At 49.8% G+C, this 20,643-nt stretch overlaps 1 protein-coding gene across 2 annotated transcripts; it reads right to left on the reverse strand.

The window, feature by feature from the left end:
• Positions 1 to 1,105: 1,105 nt before the first annotated feature.
• On the reverse strand, positions 1,106 to 18,765 carry ZIC4 (Zic family member 4). 2 transcript variants are annotated; one of them, XM_045851607.1, is made up of 5 exons: positions 18,357 to 18,765; positions 14,678 to 14,762; positions 8,064 to 8,681; positions 3,323 to 3,641; positions 1,106 to 1,359 (listed from the first exon to the last, which is right to left on the reverse strand). In XM_045851607.1, coding segments are annotated over exons 2-5 (1,008 nt in total). In that variant the 5' UTR covers positions 14,748 to 14,762; positions 18,357 to 18,765; the 3' UTR covers positions 1,106 to 1,358. The 2 variants fall into 2 exon arrangements, with proteins under 2 accessions (XP_045707563.1, XP_045707564.1); XM_045851608.1 differs by lacking the exon at positions 18,357 to 18,765 and adding an exon at positions 16,649 to 16,728.
• Between the last annotated feature and the right edge of the window lie 1,878 nt (positions 18,766 to 20,643).

Raw genomic sequence — 20,643 nt, forward strand, 5'->3', positions numbered from 1 at the left:
CCACAAGGACTGGCACTAAAGAAGACTCCACTGTTTGATTTTTTTTCCACCGTGTTTATTTTTCCCCTATTCACTGGGGTACTTGGATAAAATAAACAACATGACAATTAAGGAAACATGGACTTCTAACTTTCCTGCTATCTTCCCTATTCCCTTGGCTTTGTGCTCTTGAGCTCGTGCCCAGGGCCAGCCAAGGCCTGAGGGGTACCATACACACCACTATAGAGAAAAGTAAGTTTGGGGGGCCCCAGGAGACGTCTGGGATAGAGGGTATGAATGGGCTGTGCTGGGGCCAAAGTGGAAATGTCCAGAAGCCACAGTCTGAACTTTCCAGACTTATCCAGGGTGGCTCTCTCGCCCTGCAAGTCCCATTCAAATTCACGCCTCCACCTTGTTCAAGATATAGAGAGGTGCTTTGCGCAGAATGAGCTGGGGATGCTCATTTGTTCAGCTTCTGAGGTTGCCCTAAAGTTATTTGCTCCTGACCTTGCAGCCTCTTTGAGGAGCAGCCAAGGTATATTGAGTCCGGCTCCTCCCTTTCCTGCAGTCGTCCCTGGCACCAAATCGCCCACCTCCATTAACATGCAGGAGGAACCCCTAAACATCGGTGAGGCAGGTCCTACGGGGGAAGTATACACTGGAGAACATAGTGACAGTATTAAATGGCGTGAAAGCAAAGGTCAGTGCGAATGTATCTTAATAGAGTGTCTGTAGTGAAGTGTGCCGCCTTTGAAGCGGCCGCTCCCCGCGCGCATTTCCATGGCGAGCCTAACGCGGCATGCTGATGCACCGTCAAACTCACACTTTCAACCCCAAAACCCAACTCTTTGAACAACCCGAGCTTGATTAGACCTTTCTCCTTTTCTTTCCCTCTTACAAACCATTTCCTCGCCTTTAGAAACTCGCCATCAAACCCAAATGCGCCCTCTGATCACCGCAGAAAGCAGAAACAAAGGGGGCTGAGCGGCAATTCAAGCGCCCTTTTTCTTCCCTCACATTATTATCCATTTTTATTATGATCGGGAACAAGTGCCCATTCGCGTGGGTTTTGTTTACCGGAAATTAAATGAAAATGATTTAGTCCGCGTCAAACAAAAATATATACTTGTATACACAAGAAAAAAGGCCTGTTAGACGTAAATATTATGTCCTTAATGAAAAGCCTGGACGGGCTCCAGGCTCGGCCTTTCAGGATTTCAGTGCGACTTGCCCATTGCCATAGAAATCCTAACTTACCATGAAGATGCACCGTGGCGAAGAAACATTGCTTTGTGCGCGGGCCCTTTGATGTCGCAAGCGTGAGATGCGGGCTCTCAGCTGCGCTGGGCCAGATTACCTTGCGAGCAAGGAGGTGGACATCTGTAACAAGCAAATGAAAAATTAAAGGTGATTAGTGACCGACCAAACATTTTTATTTCATTTTATTGTTTTGGATGGGAGTGGGCGGAAAAGTAGGGTGTAGAAATAGAAGAGAAAGAAACAAATCCAGTGTGGGGATGGGATAATTTTTAAACATCATCAGAAGATGCAAATTCCCCAGATGCCCTCTGCACATAGGTGGAGACCAAGGTTTGCTGTCCACCCAGCCCTTGACCAGGCAGTTGCTGAGCCCAGTTGTAGTGGGGCAAAGAGGGGATTGTAGTCCCCCTTCCACAAGGACACTAAAGATGTACTGGGGATATTTTTTTAAGGGATAATGAAAAGAATCCCATTACAATCGGGAAATTATTTATCTGATGGAACTGTGGGGCTGTTGGGCAGGAGTGAGAATTGTCTAATGTATCTGAAGAGGAGAGAGTAGAAAATCCAACAGAGTGGCCAGGCCAGGACTGGTTTCCTGGGCTCAACTTTTAAAAGTAAGCTGTTTAGGGGCTCCCCCTAGGTGAGAATATCATAACCCTATTTATATCCAAATTCTTAGGGGACTAGGATGGGTCTGCTCAGGACTCCCCCCCCCCTCCTTTTCTTTCCTTATTCCTCTAAATCTCAAGTATTTCTGGGAAGCCTCATCCTTCCCAAAGGTGGCAGACTGGAACATAGGCTCCAATTTTTCATTATTGGCAACAACGGCAAAGGCTTTCATCTCCCCTGCCCCCAATATCTGGTTCTCTTTCTGGGGACTGAGAACCCAGCACATAAAATACACATACAATCTAGACCCATTAGGTGTTTGCCTTTACAACATTTATTATTGCAGTTCATCTCTTAACCCCCTTCTTCACCCTTGAAAAAAAATAAGACCAATATTGTGCGATTTTTGACCATCACAGAATCGTCGCGATTTATCCAGACACTGTGGACTTGGTCAGATGCCTTCGCAATGGAGACCTCGGATCAGTGACGTCATCGGCTCACTGCACTCCACCCCAGGCAGCCACAAGGTTCCACAGGCGGAGAATGGACAAGGGTGGAAAGTGAAGGGAGGATGATTGGTCTGGGGAAGCCCCAGAGCCTTGAATATTAAAGCCCCTCTAGCACTCTTTTGTCTGTATTTCCACCTCCTGCCCCAAGTTTGTAATGTATACAAGAAGCAAGTGGACAAGTAGTCGGACGTATCTGTGCGCTTGGGCCAGTTCATGGGCAAAGGCATGTGAACTCAAAGGGCGATGCTGACACATTCTTTTCTCCTTTACAGAAGTAACTGGAAATATTTGAATCTGAAACTTGTGTATCTTTGTTTCAAAGGATAGCTGGGAGATGGGGAATTGTAAGGAAGCAAAAGAGGAAGGAAATAGGAAGTTAGATATAAGTGATCCGAACTTCGGACAAGGCTCCAACTGGGAGCTGGGAAAGGAGTGGGGGTGTGGCAATCCCAGCGGCCCAAGCCTCAAGGAAAACAGTTCCCATCCTCTGAACCACAAGGACTTTGTGGTCTTAGGTTTGCCACCTGAAATTTCCACGATTGCACATAAACTCTCCTAATATATATTTTTCTTTCTGCCCGTCTTTATCCCAACACTAGTCATGACAGAGCCTGTGTGTGTGGTGGGGAGGGGGGGTACTGGGTGTGATTGTAGAACCACATTTAAAATGTAAATATGAGTACCATATCCACATTTTAAAATAATGGACATTTGCCAACCAGCATCTTCAATGAGCTCTATTAACTGTAACAGACCTTCCTTCCTTCCTTCCTTCCTCACCTTCTCTTCAAGCCTCAAGGACCTGGCCTAGACTAGCACTCAGTGTGCGCAGAACAGCAACCACAGCAGCAGCCCTAACACTAGAGGCGGCGGCGGCAGCGGCAGGGCCAGGTGCTGGCGCATGGCTTGGGGAAGCGGCTCAGGCAGTCGTGACCCGGCCTGCGCCTTGACACACATACCATTCGCTCAGTTCCGCGCCACGGGCCGCCACCGCCACCGAGGAGGCCACCGGGAGTTCACGGCCGAAGTCCGAGGAAGGAGACACCAAGGTGGATGTCGTGGCCGAGTCGAAACCAGAGCTCGGAGGCGGCGGTGAGCGCCCGTGCACTTTCATGTGTTTACGAAGTGAGCTGGGGTGCGTGTAGCACTTGTCGCAGCCGCGTACTTTGCACGTGTATGGCTTGTCGCTCGTGTGCACGTGTGAGTGCTTCTTGCGGTCGCTGCTGTTGGCGAAGCGCCGCTCGCAGCCCTCGAACTCGCACCTGAAGGGCTTCTCCCCTGGTGGAGGCAACGCAGAGACATTAGTGCGTGGGAGCCGTGGCCCGGCTCGGCCTCACAAACCTCCCCAGATTTCTCTTCCATTACGTGGTAAAGAACCAGTAAAGATTTTCAGAAACCTTTGTGTTTGGCTCCTCGGGCCCGGCACCACCTTCAAGGCGCGGAGGGCGCCTCCTGTGCGGCCTCTTGCAGACCTCTCCCCCTCCCCCTCTCCTGCCTGGGTCTGCGGGAGGATATGGAGGAGGAGCGAGAAAGACTCCATCTTAGTTGAGTTTTCACCCTGAAAAATTCCGATCTATTTCAATTGTTTTCCTCCAAATTTTCTCCACTCGGAGGCAGAAGCTCGTCTGCCCAGAGAACAGAGTTGACTGAGGGCTCTCATCTGCTCAGTTTAAAGTTGTTCCAGCCAAAGGTCTATTTCCTGCCCAAGGGTCCACCCCACACATACCCTACTCCTAGCCCAAAACTGTTTCCTAAAGTAGGTTTTTCGTAAACGACAAGGTGATGGAATGATTTAAGGATGCGCAACCGATTCACACGGCATGTACATAATGTGGATTCTTGCAGTAGAAAAGGGTATTCTGAGCAATGATTCACTTCAGAGGCGAGTTTTACGGGAAATGGAGCCTCCTCCCCCTTCCCTTCGACCCCCTGAGGGCAAACATTTAGCAGCATTCTTCAAATCTTGCCTGAACCATCCGGGATCCCGCTACCTATGCGCGCCACGAATACTATTTTATTATGCTGCTCCAGCGGCCTCCTGGAGAAGCTACCGCGAGCAGCCAGCTCTCCCAGTCCCCACTGCCTAAGAGGTTGACTGCCCCCCCCCCCAGGCCACCACACCCGGGAGTCCGGCCTCGCCAGCCTCAGTGAAGAGGCCCGCGCGGCAGGATCCGCCCGGGACGGGCATGCTCCGCAGTGTATCACGCAACCGCACGATCAAGGCGGCTTCGGTGTGAGAGCAGCTGTTGCAGCCAGGCCAGGCACGTCCCCACGGACCGAGGGCCAGCGGACAGCCTGTGTAGCCCCGCGAGGGACGCCACTCCTGGTGCGATGCTCTGCAGAACCGCGGGAAGGCGCGAGCGCACATTAGGGTGGAAACACTGGCCCACGACCAAGCTCCCATCCGGAAGCTCAGCGCCGGCTGGTTCCGCAGGCGTGTGGGGGAGGAAAGAACCGCGAGAGCCCGGAAGCCCGGGTCGCGGCTGGAGCTGCAGATGTGGCGGGATGGAGGGGAGGAAGTGTCCAGGCACTTTAAACAACTGGATGTCGCCCGGCGCTTCTGGCTGAGGAGAAAGGTACACGGCTGGAGAACTGTTGCCTTTGTGGTGGCTTCTCCGCGACTTCCAGGAAAGCCAGGAGCTCTGGGGACAGGTTTGCACAAACAAAGCCCCTGTTCCCTATCCTCGCCTACGCTCAGGTTCAGCCAGAGGTTTGCGCACAACCCTCGCCTCTTTGCAGCAGAGGTTTGTGAGTGGGTCGCTGCGCCCTCCTCCTGCAGGACTAGTTCTAGTGCAGCGGCGCACCGAGCAGTGCTGGAACCTGCTGTTTCTGGGACGCCGGTACAGGTTTATTCAAGAAATAAATAAATAAGCAAGCAAAGTAAATCAGTGTCTCTATTGACCCCTCGTTTTCGTCCCTCTAATCCCTGCCAAACTAAAACTTTTCTTCCTCCTTTTTTCTTTTCTTTCTAAAATCTTACAAGAACCATGCATTTCAGGGCCTGCCAAAGAAAATAAGATTTGCTAAGAAAACAGAGGAGGACTGGAATTTAAGGTTGATTGTGCTCCCCCCCCCCCCACTTATCCCATCTTGTGAGTGCCTCGTTGTACATTCATGTTAAACAGAAGCAGTAATTTCGTCCCAGACGAGGAGTAGAGGCGGAAAAAGGCCGGGCACGGAAGGTAATTCGGGCAGCCTGGAAGTTCCGGGACCCCTGGGAGGCCAAGTGAGGCTGCGCCCCAGCGGCCTCGCGGCCTCCCCCAGTGGCTGGAGGCGCCCGGGTCGCCTGGTCCACACTCGCCCTGAACCTCCGCCCCCGGCACCGCCTTCCGCTCGCTCCCTTTCGCCACGTCTGGGCCCCGAGCCCTGCGGGTGCCTGTGGGGAGGCCGAGGGAGTCCTGGCCCCTGCAGCGTGACCCGAGCACCCTGGGCTTGGGGCTGAGCGGTGAAAGGCCCGCGGTCTCCTCCCAGAAGCCTAACTACGGAGAGAGGCCCCTTCCCAGCCCCGAGCGGGTCCTGCAGGACAAAGTTCGGTGGCTGCGGCGGCGGGGCAACGCGCTGGCGCCATATTCCCGCGCCAGTGGCTGAACCGGGTCGTCCCGCCCCCGCGCGGTCTCCGCTCTGCCTCGGACCCCCAGCCCTGCCTCTCGCTCAGTCCGCTGCCTCGGTGGCTGGGCGAGGCCGCAGCGCGGGGGCTGGGAAGGGCTCCGGGTGCGGGGTGCGGGGTGCAGGGCCGCAGGCCGGAGCGAGCGGCGGCACCATTGTTCCGGGGCTGCAGCGACCGCCGCGGGGCGAGCCCGCCCGGCCCGGGATTCGGATCTGGAAGGATTTTAACTCCGGAGAAATCTTCAGCTCCTCTTCGCCACTTCCGCGATTCGAGGAAATGAAACGCCATTAATATTTGAAAAGGCAATTATTTTCCTGTTGAATCGAGAACTGTCTTCATGAATAATTTGTAGTGAGGTCTATTGCCATTTGAAAAACATTTTGTTGGTTTTCTCCGCCCCCCAACTTTTCATTATTTAGGAGGGGGGTTGAGAGAAACGCCTGAGTAGACCAAGAGAGACTGTAGATTTTTTTTTAACTGCAGCGATAATGAATCAGGACTGCCAGTGGAAAAGACGTAGTTAAAATTCTGTCCTGAATAGAAGTAAGCCTGAGCCAGCCCGGGCACACTGAACTTGCTTCTCTGCTGTAGGTCGATTGCACTAAGAATTTAACCATTTTCTGCTTCACGGACTTCAAACAGTAGGCCGGCAAAGAGCAGTACAAGTTTGTTTGTTTAAAACTCCCCCGTCATTAAAAATGAGTTCCTTCTCTGGCTTAGGACAGCGTGTCTACCTTCGCGACGTGGAACGCCGGCTTGCAGAGAAGCCGGCCTGGGGGCGGTGATCAGTTCCTTGCCTCTTCCCGCCTCTCCCCTCCCCCCACGAAACTTTGAGGTGGGGGCAGGAAGGGAAAATGCTCGGGAAGGGGAGGCATCCTGGAAATAGCTCCGGGAAACAATACGTTTCCAGACATGCTCGGAAATAAAGTGGGAGACTGACTAAACGTGGACTTTGGTCTGGCCTCCGCGTGTGCCTGGGTCCTGGCCACCGACCTTCCCCAAGATGGCAGGGTTTGTAGCAGAATGCGGGATTTCGCAAGCTTCTTTCCCAAGCATTGCCAGCCTGAGGGAGCTTTTTTGGTTCTAATAATTACCAACAATTTTCACTAATAATAGAGGTGAGTAAAGCAGAGTCCAGAGAGTAGAAGTGGGGCATTAGGCTAGAACAACGGTCCCCTTACCTCACCCCCAATTCACCCACCCCACTGCAAAAAAACCAAAACAAACAAAACAAACGCACAAAAACAAACAGGGGAGGGGAGATGTTGCTCAAACTTGGGGTGGGAGGGAGCAAGAAAATCCTAGCTAAGTAGAGTACAAACATCTGGCTGCTAAACTAATTAATGTAACTTCACAGTCTGTTCTGGGAAGTGTGAAAACTTTCTCCCTGCAATCGCATTAATTAGAGATGCTTCTGGCCGGAGAAGTTCAACTTTGCAGGCTCTTGCCCTGGCTCCTTTTCTTTCTGTTAACTAGAACTAACAGATGTGGTTGACACATGTCCCCATTTCACTTAACAGCTCCGTAAATGACATTTAGGGTGATGAGTCTCCTTGGATCTCTGCTAATGCAGAAGGGAGAGTTTCTCAAAGGTCCCAAGTGTCGAGTCATCGAGACTCCAAAACAGGGCCAAAGGCAGCCATGGACCCCAAATCCTAAAGAAGGCGCCTAGGCCCGGATGACTCAGTTCAGGTGGTGGTCAGGTTGTTAGGCTGGAGGAGTGCTCGCCAAAGAAACCAGGAAAAAGTTAAATTGCTCCTATGTCTTTAAGACTTTGGGAAACAGTGCTATTTTAAATACCTTAAAATCAAACTCAACCAGTAGCAAGCAGACATTTGCACACCCAGAGACCCAAGCACGTTCATCCTCGCTCCCCAGAGCAGAAATCCCGTATTATCCTCCTCACTATCAGCTTTGAGGACTTCTGTGACTCTAATAGAAGGGTGTAATTAATTTTTTATGAACTTGGCTTATGGAAACACCAAAATATCCCCCCTCTCCTCTGGTGGAACTTGACGAAATCCAGCCCGAGGTCCCGGAAGAGGCCGCCTGCTTCCCCAGAGGATTCGCCTGAGATAGTACCGAATACTGACCTGTGTGAGTTCTTTTGTGTATTTTGAGATTTTCTGATCTAGCAAAGACCTTCCCACACCCCGGGAAAGGACAGGGAAAGGGCTTCTCGCCCGTATGCACGCGGATGTGATTTACAAGTTTGTATTTGGCTTTAAAGGGCTTGCCCTGGCGCGCACACTCCTCCCAGAAGCAGATGTGGTTGGCCTGCTCCGGGCCGCCGACGTGCTCCACTGTGACGTGCGTGACCAGCTCGTGCATGGTGCTGAAAGTTTTGGAGCAGAGGAGTCGGGGCGCGGGGCCCTCCGCAGCCAGCCACTTGCAGATGAGCTCCTGTTTGATGGGCTGGCGCATGTAGCGGAAGAAGGCGCCGGGACCGTGGGGTGCTGCGAGGTTCACGGTCAGGTTCATGCTCCCGTAGCTGTGCAGGGCCGCTGCAGCGGCCAGGGCATCGCTGCGGGCTACGGGTCCCGGCGCGAAGGGTTCGGGCCGCGCGTACATTTCTCCGGGGAGCCCCAGACGCAGGAGTCCGTTCAAAGTGCTGCTGGAGGAGGCCTGGGGAGGTTGTTCTTGAAGGCCAGGGAACACCGAGGGGCTGGAGGCTGCACCAAGCTGGGGGCCATGGTGTCCGAAGCTACTACCTGTTGTCGAGACAAACAGCGAGAGTGAGAACCGGGAGCAAGAGCTGAGCGTTCCACCTGGCCCCGGGGGGCAGGCCCAGCCCAGCCGCACCACGGCCCCTGCCTTCAGCGCCGGGACCTGGAGCCAGACAGCGGCGACTGCAAACTGGGTAGACCGCGCGAGGCTGTGCGCCTCCGCTGAGGTTGGGCTGGATGGCTGTTGGGTAGAGCCCCCTGGCGCTCCATGAACCTGAGAGGGATAGGTGGTGGCGGCACAGCAAGTGAAAAGGACGGTGGGGCGTGCAGCGCTGAGTCTGAGGGCTGTTGGGAGTCCCCGGGCTCTGCTCCAGGGAGGTCCGACCTGCTCGCCAAGCGCACTTCGGCGACCAACTCTCTGGGGCGCTCGGGGTCCCAGCGCTCCGAGTGGTAGTGGGGCTGAGGGCAGTGGGGATGTTGTACTTGGTGGTGATAGTGCTGAAGCGCCTGGGCCATATATACTAATTTCAGCGCCCAGCTCCGCTGGGAGTGGGCGGCCTGCTGTATCCGGGCTTACACTCCCCGGAGCTCTCCACGTCGGCCAGTTCAGGCCACCATCACCTGACAGTGTGGAGGGGAAAGAACAACCACGAAAAGCTTCTGCGAAGTTTCCGCACCCCCCCCCCCACTCAAGTTTTGAATTGTGTCTTCCACCCAACCCCCTCTCTCAGTCTTTAAAGCCTACTTGAAACCCGTACACTACAGAGGCAGCAGCGGGGCGCGTGAGGGTGTGAATGGAGATTCGGGCTGCTGCCGGGGCCCGCGGAGAGGAACAATCGTCTAGGTCGCCCATTGGCCTGCCGCCCGGCCCGACGTCAGCGATGACAGGTCTCGCCGCACCCGGACACAAACGCGCGCGCGCGCGCGCGCACACACACACACACACAGACACACACACACACAACTCCTGCTCCTCCTCCAGCCTCGCCCTCCTTCGCCCCACAGCGAGTATTGCTTCTATTGCTCATGCGCTCTGACCCGAGTACGGACGCTTTTCGGTCCTCCCGAGCCTCCTCCCCCTCCGCTGCCTAAAGCTGGGTGGGTCTGCTGTTGGAAGTGAGTGGGTCTTGATTATGCCTTCATTCTCCACGACTTTGGGGAGGAGTGTTGCTCTGCACACCTCCTCGGGGCAGCCCTAGTGCACCCAGCCTTGCCTGGGCTGATGGGCAGCACCCGGCCACCTGGCGCACTGGGCAGGTTTCGGCGGTTTGTCCAAGGGGCAGGGAGAAAAGATCGCTGCAGCACAGGCGGTCGGAAGCAAAAGAGCTCCTAGGCTAGCAGCCTTTGAGCTTAATTTTATTTTCTTTCTCCGAAGTATCTCTTTCTCTCTCCCCTTCTCTTTCACTCTCTCTCTTTCTCAAAAAGACACACTCACCCCTCTCCCAAAGCCCAGACCACACCACGCCTTCCAACTTGTATCCTTTCTTCTCCCCTCCCCCCCCCCCTTCCCCTTCCCATTCCTTTTATCCGCTTAGCCTTGGCGGTGCTTCCTCCCGGTGCCTGGCGCTCTCACGGAGGTTTGAACCCAAAAACCGTGCCCTGACCAGAGCCAGGAGTGGGCCAGAGGAGGTGATGACCTGCAGAGCCTGACTTCAAACCCACACAGACCTCCAGATAGGAGCTAAGAATCGTCCCAGCCACAAACCACACAGAACCGTGGGCGGACTGGCCAAAGAAACAAAGGGGAGGGTAGCAAGAAGGAACATTTCCTCACTTCCCTGTTACTGTCTGTCAGGTCTTGAATTCTGTAGACCCTTCCGCCAGACAGAGCCTTTGGGAAAGGGGACTTAGGGGCCACTTACACTCTCAACCCCTGCCACTTGTTGCCCGTGTCCAGAGTCTCTGCCTTCTTCCTGTTTGCTTCCAGGGCTCTAAGCAGAGTGGACGCCACGTTGCTGGACCTAGGCTGTAAAGAGGGACTGAGGGTCCATGTCCTCCTATGGCAGATGCACTCCCTAGCTTCAGGTTCCACAGTCTTGGTGTGGGGGGCGGGGTGGCAGGTGGGAAAGAAAGTTCAGTTCTGGCCCAGCCCTGTGTGGCTAGGAGGGATGAATCCTTTATTTGTGCTGACCCTCTAGGGCTGCCTATATTGCCAGGCAATTTGAAGGCCTGCTGGCCTCGACTCTTGCCTTGTCTCCAGCCAAAAATGCCAACCTAAGTATTTGGGCTTCCCTGCTGGCTATTGAAAGCACCCCAACTCAGAGAAAAGTTTTTTTAAGAGAAGTTTAAATGGTTGAGTAAAAGATCTTGAACCCTTAGTAAAGGTGAAAAGTTTGGACAGATTGCAGGGAACTTGGACTCAGGGTTTATCCAGCTGCCCCACCCATTGTCAGCAGCAAGGACTATTCTCATACAGATCATGGTCAGTGAATAAATATTTCTTTTTAAAAAAGTAATGAACTAATTTATAATGGCTGGCAGGTTCTTTGAGATTTTCTTCACCTAATGCATTGTTCCCCTTTGGAGCGCATTTTGGTGATTAACTTTCACAACAGCTTCCCCTGGCTTTGACAAGTGCAGGTCTTTCTGCTGCTCTAGCCAGAAGAGCTTAAGCAATGCTACCCAATAGACACTGTTAACATAAAAAAAAAAAAAGTTGAAGGAGAGCATTTGACAACCCACTCCTGGTCTGTTCTGGAAACCAAGGGCTCCCACAGAAGTATTGAGACTAGACTTTGAGGGATTTGTCTGCTTTCCTGGCCTTCACCCTCTCCCACACTCTCACTTTTTGGGATTCACCCCTCAGCCTACAGGCCCCTCCTCTCTTTGGTCACCTGCCCTGTTTTTCTTTCCTCTAAGCCGGGTCAGGTGTGATCTCTACCTCTTGCGAGGTGTTCTTAATGTCAGTGAGTGGTTTCAAGGCTCCCCACTGCTCAGGTGTCTGTTGAATGATGCAGTTTTCTAGGCCAGTGGGGGCTGAACCCATGCAGGGCTCCAAAAATAACAAAGATCAAAACCAAAGACCCAAGCGTGTGTGTTCCTCCCTGGGACCCCGTGGCCAGCTGTTTCCCCTAAGCATCCCTCAACACAGAGCTTAGTCATCTCCTCCTGCAGCACTCAGGCTTCAGCACAAGGCGCATCTGCAGCAGCTCAGCAATTAAAATATTTTATTTCCCACCTGAACTTAGCTGATCGACAACCTACTGTTTAGATGTTTGTCAAACTCACCCTCCACTTTGACTACCATTAAAAATCTGATTTACACAAGTATGTATCTCTTCATATAAACACCTTGACCCCACCTGCATCAAAATCTTTGAATAACTCTACAGAACAAAGACATTTAAGTCATTTTAGTCTGCATATCCTTTTGGGACCCTGGTAAATCTAGTGAATTTTGATATTACTGTGTTTCTTGCCCACATTTGTAATAGAATAAAGTGATTATTTTCCATTAAAAGGTGGTGAAAATAAAGATGCTTTTTTTCCCTCATTCAAATTTGCAGTCCTTGAATTCTAAGCATTGAGTCTGTGGACTCCAGGGATAAGAAACAGGGGTTTTATACACAGGAACTGTTAGTACACTACATGCTCCCTTTTAATAACTTTACCCTGAAAAACTTTGAACATGTGTATGGTTTTCTGTGCCAACAGCAAAAGGGTAGATACATCTGATTCAGCCAAATTCACCGACAGTTACCTGGCCCCATGGAACTCCCTCCCAGATGCAGCCTTCTCTTGAAGCACTGAAAACATCTGGACTCATCCTGGGTTGATGCTTCTTGAGTAGTCAGGGGTCAGTCAACCTGCAGGTCAGTGAGATTGCCTGATCCTTGCAAGTTCCCCGGAGCCACAAGGTTCACTCCTTGGTTGGCTAAACATAGAATGGGACCAGACATTCTCTAGCAGGGACATTTCCCAAGGGACAGAGATAGGCAGGAAAAAATTTATTTTACCCACTAATATTTCTAAACAGGGAACTTTGCATAATTGCATGAGGGTCTTCAAGGCTTATCTCTGAAAGTACCACTAAAGCAGTATCCAGCTAACCACAAAAGACAGGTGGGGCACCAATGCCAGGGAGGCATATTTTAGTTTTTATACACACTCCTTTTAGTTTCCCAGTGCTCAGGTATCAAGGAGTTCAGGTGTCACTGACTATTTATTGGGCAGGCTGAGGAGTAGTATCCCCCTCAGTGGTCATCAGAATTTTTCTTTCAGAAAGTTATCTCATCACACTTACTCCCAATATCAAATGCTTGGCTGGAACATTCTTTTCCTAACAATTTTGGAGTTTACAGCATCATTCAGTCTACTTTCCAGCTTGATTTGCATTTTAAAAAGACATTCTTCAGTCCAGAGATCTTTCAGCAGAGGTCAAAGAAGCTCTGGAGGCTTTCTTGGGTACCTGTTCGAAAAACATTTCACCAACAGATCCTAAACATCCCCCCAGTGCCCAGAATCATGCCCTCACTACCCTTGTTTGTCCCAGCCAGGCCAATGCAACAGCATAAACTAAACTGATTTTCTAGTCCTGTTGTATAGACATATGACATTTGATGATGCTACCATCTGCCAGAACTCCTCACATCAGTGGCTTAAATGAGAAAAATGCCTGACTTCTCCCTTGGAAAGGAAAGAAATGGGGGAAATTTCAGAACCATAACTGGGCTATTTTTCAATTTTGTTCTTTTAAACAATGCTAAATAATGATGATCTGTTTCAGGTTATATACTGGTGTGAACCAGTATTCTATTAGCTGAGGGCCATTGCACAGAGCCTGGCCAAGCATAAGCCATTTTGTATGAATGTTCTGTATCTAGATCTGCAGTGACTTGTTCAACCTCTCCCCCCCCCCCCCCCGCCTTGTTTCTGACCAGGTTACCATCCAAAAATGAGGGCCAAATCTCTTCATAGGCTATTCACAGACAGACTTCAGGATTTCTACATTGAGAGTTTGTCTCTTTTCTTATGGCAAAATAATAACTTAAGATCCTAGGAGTCACTGTATGTCCAGGCCCAGATTGTACAAAGAAGATGAGATCTATCAGAATTTGGAAGACATTCCTTCCCTTTGCTATGCAAGTTTGGGTTTGGTTCATCATTGATGGGACTGAATATGCAAGAAAATATACTTGGATAGAATTTAATTTTCAAGCAATGGTTCTATAAAACATCTTTTAGCAAAAGATTAAAAGCATGACTAAAAGATCTTTCAGAACAGCATTGAGGAACTAAAATAACTGAATTTACATAATAACCACATTTCTCTTGGGAATTCTGCCATCAAATCAACCCAAAATAATAGAAGAGAGCCATTTCCTGAGTTGTCATTTAACTTTTGTTAAGAAGGTTGCTTTTCCTATCAACAAAGAAGCATCTTGGGGGCAACCGTCAGCTGGTGGTGTGGTTGAAATGAGGAAAACTATATGCCTGGAAGGGGAAACACCCAACCCTAAATCATATGCTTATTCTAAATGGAATATTAAATTAAATTGTTCACAATGAAGGCATTCCTGACCAAGCGGCTGTCAGTCACTCCCTGTTCAGACACCACATTGTGGGAATGTCATCACCACCACATTGCAGAAGGCTGGTGTCCCTGGTAAAGATGATGCATATCATGTAAACCCCATCACCAAGATCAAAGTCTGCTTCTTTCATGGAAGCCAATACATGTCAAACCTTATTCCAATCAAATCGTCTGGAAATGAATTCAAGATGAATATGTCATAGAATAATGTGACAGTGGAACTGCAGAAGGTCAGGGGTGGTTGTTTCAATGAGAGAGTCATCAAATATTAATTCTAGAATGTCCAGATGAGTAGGCATTGAGGGAGGTTAGTCAGATGCTGGTGGGACGTTGAGTAGCTGATTTGTGTGCAAAAGCATGAAACACCAAGATGTTGTTCGAAGTTTCATTTGAACTCAAGAAACATCCCTAAACTCACAACCAACATAAGCAAAAGATAAAACCAAACTTCCTACTTAAAAAAAAGTAACTTCAGCAAAGCAAAATTCAAAATAAGATTATAACTTACTTGACTCTTTCAGAGCATTTCGGTAAAGTCTTAATCGTTTCCTCATCACCAGAGAAGTCTTGTATCTCATTTTCTTACTTTGAGCCTATTAGGGAAAAAAAAGAGGGTCAGTCACTAGGTGAATAATTTTATACATGTTTGTATGACAAAATTTTGTAGCCTGCATGTGTGAGTGAAAGAAAGTGTTGATTTGAAGTCTTTCAGTCTGTCTTTGAACATTTTCAAATTTGGCATTAAAAGAGAGAGAGAGAGAGATCTCCTCTTATTTATTGCAAAACAATGTATCATTGATGATAAAAAAATAGTAAAGTCATAATCTCCCAATAAGATTTTTGTCTAAAATACATGTATTGATCTCCCTTACGTGTAGAATTAAGCACCCTTTCGGCCAGTCAGTGTTCAAACATCTCTAACTTTTAGAATTTGAATTTATTTTATGAGAAGCCTTCATTTTTTTTTTTCAGTTTATGGAGTTTAGTGAGATGTAATGGGAAAGGCTGGGAGGTTAGCCGATTAAAAATTGTGTTGTAACTATTGAAACTGGGAGTAAAGGAATTTCTTTGCAAATGTCTAGATCCTGTTCTACCCTGGTGGTATGCAATCCCTTACATGGCTTCTTCCTCCAGAATTCATCACTGCTTGATTTTTCAAAGTTAATATAAAATTCCCCACATGGGGGGGGGGTATCATTTCTATCATCTGGCCCTGGCTGTCTCATTTCTTATTAAAGAAAGTCAGAAACAACCTGACCCCTCCCCTCAAGATATTTACATACTTTATCAGATTCACTTTGCTAATAGAACCACTGAGGCTTTGGCCATCTTAAAGCCTGAAACCCACCCCAGCGACCTCTGCATCTGTCAGGAGAGGAAAGGCATCAGAGCAGCAAAACACAGGCAATCCACCCATCCCCAGCCCTCAATTTGGCCTAGAAAGACAAACAGTCATTGAAAAGGTCTCAGGCTGGACAAACACAGCTAGCCCTCTGTCAATGAGGAAGTCTGCTTGTCTTGACACTCCAGCCCACAGAACAAGCAGTTGTTTAACTTGTTGAACCACAGGCTAAATCCAAGCGGGGCTCTGCTATCTCAAAGACTTTCCAGTTCTCTATGTTCAAAGATCTCTTTCCCTCAACCCCCAAACCAGGCTTGAGATAGCTTGGTGTTTTCACCCTTTCCTCTCCCTTCTTTTCTAGATCTAAGCCTGAGGGGTAGGGGCTGGGGTAAGGGTGTAGACTCACCGGTTCCCAAAGGGTTTTATTTATTTTCAATTCTCTTTAACCAAAAGGCATTCGTCCCCAAAGGTATTAAGCTTCTTCCCCGCACAAATCAGGAGAGAAAGGAGGCTCAACTTTACATTCTTACAGAGTGGCATGCTGGGTGCCTTTACTCTAAAATTTCCTCATGGTAGGATATCTGGTGTGAAAAATGTCCTGGTTGGTTGGAACTAATAGAATTTACTTTTTGCTTCTGAAGAAAATGGGTGTGAATTTCCCTGGAGAGTTCTGTCCACCCACAATGCTGCCCAAACCCTGCATTTAAGAGGCCTGTGTCACTTCCATTCCCAGGTCCTGCAGTCTTTTGTGCATTACAAACCCACAGGCATGCAAACAAGTGTTGCAGTGGCTGGACTTCAGGCAGGCAACTGGGACCTTAAGCTGCTCTCTGTAACAGCTCCATCACCAGCCAGAGCAGGGAGCAAGGGTAAATATCTTCTCCTTTGGTTCATACTCCGACCCTACTTAGCAAGCTACTCATCCCATTGAAGAAGGGGTGAGTGAATTGGGAGCAGACCCTGGGCCTCTAGACCTGAGATCCCCACCACTGTAAGAATTTAAAAGCCTTGAAAATGCTAGGCTTGATTATCCCTCCAATGACTCCTGACTTGTCTTCTCACACCAGCCCCAGCCACTGAATCAACAGTCAGGAACACAATCTGGAGATTTATTAGAATCTCCCTGCTTTTCCATACCTTGAGAGGAGGAAGAGGTCCCAGCAAGCCCAAGTAAATTAATCATGCTGGTGGAAAGCCAAGAAGGTAGGCCAGTGGGTACATGCAAAGGCACAGTTTTTCTTGTGAAACACAGAGGCTGCATGTTGTGGGTTTACCTTAGCATGTGTGGCTTATTCAAGGTCTGAGGTCACCTGCAGCCTGCTTCTCAAGCTAAGCACTCTAGTCCCCAAACCTTCAATGCTGCTCCACACTGATTGACCTGCAGGCTCTCCCAAGAAGCAGCCATGCTCCCCTGTCCGCCACAGCTCAGCAGATGCGGATGCAGAGCAGGTGCCCTTGTAGACGGCCCAGGAGCTCCAAAGCCAAAGCCAAAAGGTCTCCCCACCTTTGTCAGCTGCACCCCGCACCTCCCTGTCTCTCCTCTACCAGGCTCTCCAATACCAGGAAGTTGGGGTGCGAGGATGGGTCTTGTGGTGGCCTTTTCTTATTCTTCTGTTTCCTAGAGGGAAGATCTCGGGTTTCCTCAGCCCGGGGCTGAAGGCTAGGCGACTTCCCTGTGTCCACAGTAGAGTTTGTATTAGTCGCCTGAAGCACCAGCCTGAATATTTAACTATCCCTTGGAACCACCGCCCCCCCTCCCAATCTGCCCACGGCTAGATCGAGGAAGGGAAGGTGGTACCTCCCTGTGGATTGCTGTGCTGCCAGTGCAGTCGGAAATTTTCTCCCCAAGGGAGGAGAAATAGGACCTTGAAATCCAAAGGGGTTTCCTGGCAGATGGTGCCAGCCAAGGTGCAACTTCCAGCTCCCCTTCTCCATTCCTAAGATCTAGCTAGGTCCCAACCGTCCCCATGGACAATTCATCAACCCCAAGCTTTCCCCGTCAAGGCTTTGATGTAGTCCTGGTTTTCACAGCCGACCCCGTTCGGGCCTCCTTTCTTGTAATTTACAGTGTCCCGCGTTGTCTAGGGCAGTGCCCAGAATCATAGGTGGCTGTGGCCTGCTCCCAGGAGAACTAGTCCTAGCCTTCGTTTGCACTTGAGAGAAAGAAAGCCAAGTCCCAAACCCGGCAGGCGGCGCGCAGAGAGCGGATCTCAGCATTCAGCGTCCTGAGGCAGGACCGGGAACAGCGAGGGCAAGGATCCAGCCTCGCGGCTGACCCAGCCAGAATCCGCGGTCACGTTGGGGCGGAGAAGTTCCATCATCTTTCTGCCAGCCAGGCTAACTTGGCTTCTTTGACCCTGGGGAGGAGAAGCCGAGTTCCTCCAGCCATCCTCCCAGGGGCAAAGCAGAGAAGCTGCCTTCTCGGGCCCGCTTACTCGGCGCGAGGGAAGTTCAGGGCCACTACTCCCATTCCCGTGCTCACGGTGGGACACCCAGGCAATTTACAAGGAGATGAGGTAGGGAGGGCGGGCCCGCAACCAGCTGCTCTTGGTCTCCTTGCTAGTGGAAGCTCCATTCCTTCCCCTTGCCCCCCTCTCCTGGGGAGAAGGAATGGACTCATCCCCATCGCTGCCCCCAGGCAGAAGAGCCCCCTCCTCCCCTCCCTGTCACTGGGGTGGGGCCAATATCCACGGTTGGGGGGCTAAAGAGGGAGGGGATCAGGGGAAAAAGTCTAGATGGGCCTCCCCCCCAGTGGGGTTTGGGTGCCAGTGGTCCCGATAAGGGAGCTTGTTAGCCAACTGCTGAGGGTACAAGTCCTGTCTGCCCCGTGGACTCACGCACTTACCTCGCTCCACCTGTTGCTGGGATCGCCTCATTTCTGCACATCACTTTGGGGTGGCTGAGGGGGGACCATACACCCCTCCAAGCCTCTCTTTTGTGGTTCCAGTGAGGCAGTCATCCTTCATTTCTCTTTTTCCAGCTTTCGGGAAGCAGTTAGGAATGTATGATGAAGCAGAAATGAGCCGTCAGGATGATATTTTAATGGCTTATATGTCACGTTGGTGCATGTGGCTTTGAACTGGAGCCGCTTTGGTTTCCTGCAGAGAGCGCCGCAAATCCCACTTGATAACTTCTACAACCCACAACTTTTCCCCCCTCCCCACGCATTCACTCGTACCCTGAATATTTGGACTCTTTTCCTAAAAATACTCTCTTATCAATGTCCCCATTGGATTTTTCACGGACTGGAGAGGAGAAGACTGACTTTTCTTTTTTGAAGAATTATTTTTTTCTCTCTCCCTCCCAATGGCTACCCTTCCCCCTCATGTTCCCTCCCTTGTTTTTTTTTTTTTTTTTTGAGAGGGAGGAGAGGTGGGTTCAATATTTGTTCTCCCTAGTGAGAGCAGTACAGCCTCTAGAGAAAACTTCTAGCAGATAAGGTTTTTATAACTGCATTGGAGTAAAGATCCAACCTCCCCTTGTAGGCAGTAGAAATCACTTGGTTCAAAAAAAGATATATCAAAGCTACTCAAAGCGTATAATTTTTTTAAAAACCACCCCTCAAGCCTGAGCCCTTTTCTATCATTCCCCATCCCTGGTCCAAAGTTGGTGGGGAATGCTTGGCTGCTGCGCTCCGACTTGTTGCTAGGAACAGAATATTTGATTTTTTTTTTCTTGCTTCAATGTCTCTTTCCCAGCACAAGCACAAATGCTCCCCCAGGTCCTTTCAGACACGGGGAAACCACCCCAGATACACAAGTCGAGTTTTGATCGGGGAGAGCCTAGAGAAGGGAAGCTCAGCTCGCCAACCCCAGGCAAAAGTCTAGTTGATGAAAAGACCAGAAAACCAGAAAGGCTAAGAACGGCCAGCTCCGATCCTGCCTTCCTCCAGCCTGTGCAGCTAGCTAAGGCGGGCGACCGGGCAAAACAAATTCATTTTCATTTTCTTCTCTTCCAACCACTGGTGAGTTTTTTAACTGGGCTGCCTGTGAAAGGATGAGTTGAGATTTCTTTGTCTGCGAAAAGAGTTTAGGGCTCCGATTCAGCTGCAAATAAGCCAAATGAAGTTAGAAACAAAGGGCAAATTGAAGGATTCCGACTCTTGGCTTTTTGTGTTTTCCTTACTAGAAAATAATTAGACCTAATGAATATGCAGACACTTGGACTAAACCCTCAGGCCGGGCTGCTGGGTTTTAAACAGAGCTGCGGAGAAATGCAACCTTTATCCCCCCCAAACCCCCGCATCCGTGTGCATTTTTTGAAATGCATAAATGTTACTCGCCTTAATTGATTGAGTCACGGATTTTTTTCCCCCTGCTTTTAAGTGCCATACTCTTCTACCTTTCAACAATCATTTTAATATATGGTCAATGGCTCTTTGTGGACGGGACAAAAAGCAACTACGCGCAGTTGTTGAATAGACTTTGCGCTGGGCAAAGACAGGTTAATCGAGGGCCGCATCGCGAAAACAAGCGAGTGTTGTATGTTTGCACTGAATCCAAATGTCTGCATTTTCCTAACTAAATCAAAGGGAGTGTTATTTCTTTTTCTGCTCACTCATCTGAAGGTAAGTAAATTTTCTCTGGCGATCAAAAGCCTGGTCGGCAACAAAGACCGCGCCCGCTTTTTCCACCGTCCTGGTGTGGCGAGTTGCGGAATTTCAATAACTGTGACAAGGGTGACTGATTTGTGAACTAAAAAAGGTTTGAATGTCACAAAATTTACATTGGTTCTATCTATCGGGGATTTAAATGCTAAAAAAGTATTCGGGATTTCTAGGGAGCTTTGGACAGTCCTGAAGAACAATGGCGCTTTGGGAAATTTACAGTTTTACCTGAATGAAAGGGGCCCCGGTTGGGAACAGGAGTGCAGAAGGAGAGGGTCATTGGGGGCAGACGAGGGAGACTAGGGAAAAGGGAGAAAAGAGAAGAATAACACAGGAGAGGAAAAAAGGAAAATCAGCAACAGTGTTTCCAATTTGCCATTTTAAAAATAAACACCCCAATAATCTGGAAAGTTAAGAGCTCTCATCTACCTGTGCTTATTTGGGAATGGGGGATAGGATGGATGCAGGAAACCTGATTGATTTGATAAAAATAAGAAAATCAAGGCCATTGGTTATCCTGAGGAAT

This window comes from Phyllostomus hastatus, unplaced genomic scaffold (assembly GCF_019186645.2).
Source record: "Phyllostomus hastatus isolate PE091 unplaced genomic scaffold, TTU_PhHast_1.1 phas_contig_86, whole genome shotgun sequence".
NCBI classification, from domain to species: Eukaryota; Metazoa; Chordata; class Mammalia; order Chiroptera; family Phyllostomidae; genus Phyllostomus; species Phyllostomus hastatus.